This window comes from Takifugu rubripes, unplaced genomic scaffold, assembly GCF_901000725.2.
Source record: "Takifugu rubripes unplaced genomic scaffold, fTakRub1.2, whole genome shotgun sequence".
NCBI lineage: Eukaryota > Metazoa > Chordata > Actinopteri > Tetraodontiformes > Tetraodontidae > Takifugu > Takifugu rubripes.
The window spans coordinates 1702614-1707613 of record NW_021821632.1 but is presented as its reverse complement, the minus strand read 5'-3'; the positions used below and the strand labels follow the sequence as shown (position 1 = coordinate 1707613).

The following is a 5000-nucleotide window of genomic DNA, read 5'->3' as shown; positions in this document are numbered from 1 at the left end:
ACCTCTGCAGGTATTTGGCTGTGGCTGACCTCCTAGCTGCCTCCTCATGGTTACTAGCTGCCTCCTCATGGTTACTAGCTGCCCCCTCATGGTTACTAGCTGCCCCCTCATGGTTACTAGCTGCCTCCTCGTGGTTACTAACTGCCCCCTCATGGTTACTAGCTGCCCCCTCATGACATCCCGATGTCCTTGCTGTAGATCCTAGTGAGGTGAATCAGGTCACGCTCGTTCTTGACATACAGCTTGATGTCATCCATGTAGAGGAGGTGGCTGATGGTTGTTCCACCTTGGAACTGGTACCCAAAGCCGCTCTTGGTGATGATCTGGCTGGGGGGGTTTAGGCCTATGCAGAACAGCAGGGGGGAGAGCTCCTGTCACCTCCAGAGCCTCCAGAGTCGTGTTGCACAGCTTCATGGAGTTCTGGATGAACTCTCTTAGGTTCCTGTTGGTGTTATACAGCTTTAGGCACTCCAGTATCCATGTGTGCAGCATTGACTCACAGGCCTTCTAGTAATCAATCCAGGCAGTGCACAGGTTGGTGTGCCGCGTCCTACAGTCCTGGGCGACTGCCCTGTTGACCTGTTGACCTGGTGGTGTTGCCTCTGCCTTTCTGTGCTCTGCTCATGGATGGATCCATGTGCCTGCTGATCTTAGCCGCTAGGATGCCTGATAGGAGCTTCCATGTGGTGCTGAGGCAGGTTATGGCCGGTAGTTGGACGGTATTGTGCCCTTCTGGGGGTCCTTCATTATGAGAACCTGGGTTAGCCACTCTGGGTGGTTCCCTGATGTTAGCAGCTGGTTCCTCTGTGCTGCCAGGCCTTCATGGAGTGCAGTCAGCTTCTTGAGCCAGTAGGCGTGGATCTTATCGGGCCCTGGTGCTGTCCAGCTCTTCATTTAGGATCCTCTTGTTTGGATGTCTGCTAGGGTGATGACTACTGGGCCTTGTTCTGGGAGTTGGCTGTGCTCTGCCTGTAGGTCTTGAAGCCATTGGGCATTAATGTTGTGTTGCCTCTTTCTCCCACATACTCTTCCAGTATTGCTCCGTCTCGGGGGGGGGGGGGGGGGGGGGGGTCTGTTGTCATTTTGTTGCCCTGCCATTGAGAGTAGACCTTTGCTGGGTTAGTGGAGAACACCTTGTTTATTCTCCTTGCCTCTACTTCTCTCGTCTACCTCTTCAGTCGGGTAGCCAGGGCTGTGAGCCTTTGCTCAGCAGTCTCCAGGGCCTCAGTTGTTGGGCAGCTCTTTCCTGAGATTGACGCCTCTACTCAGCTCTGTTAGAAGGCTGACTTCTCTCTGTGCCTGCCAAGATTTTTGCCTCTAGCCTTCTCCTCCATGGGGCAGTTTGCTCCTAGCTGTTCATCTGTTGGATGACTGTTGCTGCTGCATATATCAGCTGACTGGTCCCAGTGATGGTAGTGGTAGGGATGGTTGACAGTGCCGTGTTCATGTCCTCCAGTAGAGTTTGGTCTGGTATTTTGTTTGTTAGCCGTGGCAGGGAGGTAGTTGAGTTCCCCCAGGACTTCATGATTCTCTCTCTCAGGTCAGCTGCCCTTGTGTTGAGTCCATCTCTCATTGGGGATTTGAACCCAATCTCAATATTGGGGTGATGGTGAAACCACCCCCAAGTTGACCTGGCGTCCTGGCTTCCCTTGCTGTAGCATCTCAACGCTCATCAGTCTCTAGATGTGATAGCAGCTTCTTAGTGCGGATATTTGAACACTGAGCTAAGAGCTGCTTCTCAGTCCGATTGTTCAGTCAGATAATCTTTGATTGTTTCTTGCAGTGAATGCAGAAAATCTGCCCACCGCCGCGGCGTTCTTCATATGAACAACAGAATAACAGACTCATCTTTTTCTTCTGGACAGTTGCACCTGTTCTCCAGAATGGTCCGGAAGTTTATGCACTGTGCGCTACGATGACTGCCGAAACGCAGGACAGGACCTGTGTGTGCACGGCACATGTATTGATGCTGACCGGATTACACCTGGACAGGTAGCCAACAAGTCAATTACATGCTGCCAACTAATAAAGTTCTTTGTACCAATTAGACCAAAGGTTAGAGCTGAGCTCATGCAGGAGTCGGTATTCCATGGAGATGTTTGAGTTCTTCTTATATCAGCCGGACCCACCGAACGTCAGGGGCTACATTTCCATGAATGTTATCTCAGATTGTAACAGTTTTTCCTTTGGATGTGTGTTGGGGTTCTAGCCTAAATACCAGTGCATCTGTGAGAGTGGATGGGAGGCTTCAGCAGAGAACCCAGCATGTGTAGCTGATGTCAATGAATGTAACCTTCCTAACAAACCCTGCTCTACCAATCCTGCCGTTCCTTGCTACAATACTCAGGGTTCTTTCTACTGTGGTTCCTGCCCTGCTGGTAACACCATTTATTTATCAACTCTAACGGATTATCTTAGAGTTTTGATTCGGTGTTTCAATGCAAAACTCTAGTTTGATCGAAAAATATCCATTTCACAAGTATTAAAATCACGCAGTTCCCTGGAAAGTCTCTGAATAACATGTAAAGTAAAGAGAAGTAGTTAATCGAATGAGCCATCCATCTGTGGAACGTACCTACAGTTCTGGAAAGCGTCTAACCCTTCTAATGATGCGTCAGGTTGGCATGGAAATGGCTACAGCTGTCAGGATGTGGACGAATGTTTGACCAATAATGGTGGTTGCTCCAGTTCTCCCATGGTACAGTGTCTGAACACCATGGGCTCCTTTCACTGTGGCCCGTGTCCTCCAGGTATGCAGAAAAAATGCTCTGAGTTCTCTGGAACTGAAAGGATCCTCTCTATCCGTATGTCACCTCACCACATCTTATTTTATCTTGTCAACAGGATATGAAGGGGATGGGAAAACATGCACACAAACCAATATCTGTGCTACCAATAATGGAGGCTGTTACCCCTTAGCCACATGTTCCTCCAGCCCAGGTAGAGTACATCCCCCATTTGACTATTGCTACACCTGCACCTGCGCCCTGCCATGCCCCCCAGGGGTTTAAGAAATAATGCATCAATAACAATAATCTGAGGTGTGAAGCTTCCTCAGTTTCACCGTGTGTTGGCTTTGACACCAACTGTCGCTGTTGGGCTCTTAAATCTGTGTAACTAAATCTTTGAGCTTTAGACGAGACATTAAAAAAAGTTGTGTCAATCTTTTTGCCTCTCACAATTCCAAGGTACAAGCATGCCAGTATGCACGTGTCCTGAAGGCTATGTCGGCAATGGTTATGGACCCAGTGGTTGCACCCAAACCAGTAACATCTGTCAGACCAATAACCCCTGTGTCCATGGACAATGTGTGGTGAGTGTGTCGACCTTTGACATCTGCATGTTACCTTTCATTACTGAAAAGAGAATGAGAGCAAAATGAGTTCTGTTTTGGGGTTCGGCTTAAACCTAATACCCACAGACAAACTCTTAATGATATTCTACCTGAATTTACCTTTACCACTGCAGTCCACCACCTCTACTCCTGGATACATCTGCATCTGTAACTCTGGCTGGCAAGGAGTGAACTGTGACCAGAACATCAATGAATGTACAAGCAACCCCTGTCTCAACGGGGGGACCTGCACTGATGGTGTGAATGGATTCACATGTTCCTGCACCGCTCAGTGGACTGGCCCTCTCTGCCAGACCCCACAGCAAGGTAAATGAAGGACCCCCAGACCCCCATAATGAAGGACCCCCAGAAGGTAAAATGAGGTGATGAGTGAATCAGGACCAGCGACTTACTGTAGCAACACTAGAAGCAGAGCACAGTAGAAACACAAGGAATCCCAAAAGCTCTGGAGGTGACAGGAGCACTGGAGGTGACAGTAGCTCTGGAGGTGACAATAGCTGTGGAGGTGACAGGAGCACTGGAGGTGACAGGAGCTCTGGAGGTGACAATAGCTGTGGAGGTGACAGGAGCACTGGAGGTGACAGTAGCTCTGGAGGTGACAATAGCTGTGGAGGTGACAGGAGCTCTGGAGGTGACAGGAGCACTGGAGGTGTCAGGAGCACTGGAGGTGACAGGAGCTCTGGAGGTGACAGGAGCACTGGAGGTGACAGTAGCACTGGAGGTGTCAGGAGCACTGGAGGTGACAGGAGCTCTGGAGGTGACAGGAGCACTGGAGGTGACAGGAGCACTGGAGGTGACAGGAGCTCTGGAGGTGACAGGAGCACTGGAGGTGACAGGAGCACTGGAGGTGACAGGAGCTCTGGAGGTGACAGGAGCTCTGGAGGTGACAGTAGCTCTGGAGGTGACAGTAGCTCTGGAGGTGACAGGAGCACTGGAGGTGACAGGAGCACTGGAGGTGACAGGAGCTCTGGAGGTGACAGGAGCTCTGGAGGTGACAGGAGCACTGGAGGTGACAGGAGCACTGGAGGTGACAGGAGCTCTGGAGGTGACAGGAGCTCTGGAGGTGACAGGAGCTCTGGAGGTGACAGGAGCACTGGAGGTGACAGGAGCACTGGAGGTGACAGGAGCTCTGGAGGTGTCAGTAGCACTGGAGGTGTCAGGAGCTCTGGAGGTGACAGGAGCACTGGAGGTGTCAGGAGCACTGGAGGTGTCAGTAGCTCTGGAGGTGACAGTAGCACTGGAGGTGTCAGGAGCTCTGGAGGTGACAGTAGCACTGGAGGTGTCAGGAGCACTGGAGGTGTCAGTAGCTCTGGAGGTGACAGGAGCTCTGGAGGTGACAGGAGCACTGGAGGTGACAGGAGCTCTGGAGGTGTCAGTAGCTCTGGAGGTGACAGAAGCACTGGAGGTGACAGTAGCTCTGGAGGTGACAGGAGCTCTGGAGGTGAGAGAAGCACTGGAGGTGACAGGAGCTCTGGAGGTGACAGGAGCACTGGAGGTGTCAGTAGCTCTGGAGGTGTCAGGAGCTCTGGAGGTGACAGAAGCACTGGGGGTGACAGGAGCACTGGAGGTGACAGGAGCACTGGGGGTGACAGGAGCACTGGAGGTGTCAGTAGCTCTGGAGGTGACAGTAGCTCTGGAGGTGACA

General features: G+C 51.5%; 1 protein-coding gene across 1 annotated transcript in view; it reads left to right on the top strand.

Moving 5' to 3' along the window:
* The window catches only part of cubn (cubilin (intrinsic factor-cobalamin receptor)), a 50055-nt gene that overhangs the window by 5374 nt on the left and 39681 nt on the right, over positions 1-5000 (top strand). Inside the window, 6 exon segments of the mRNA XM_029831981.1 lie at positions 1866-1992; positions 2210-2378; positions 2619-2750; positions 2845-2940; positions 3189-3313; positions 3469-3661. Of these exon segments, the coding sequence (XP_029687841.1) occupies positions 1866-1992; positions 2210-2378; positions 2619-2750; positions 2845-2940; positions 3189-3313; positions 3469-3661 (842 nt within the window).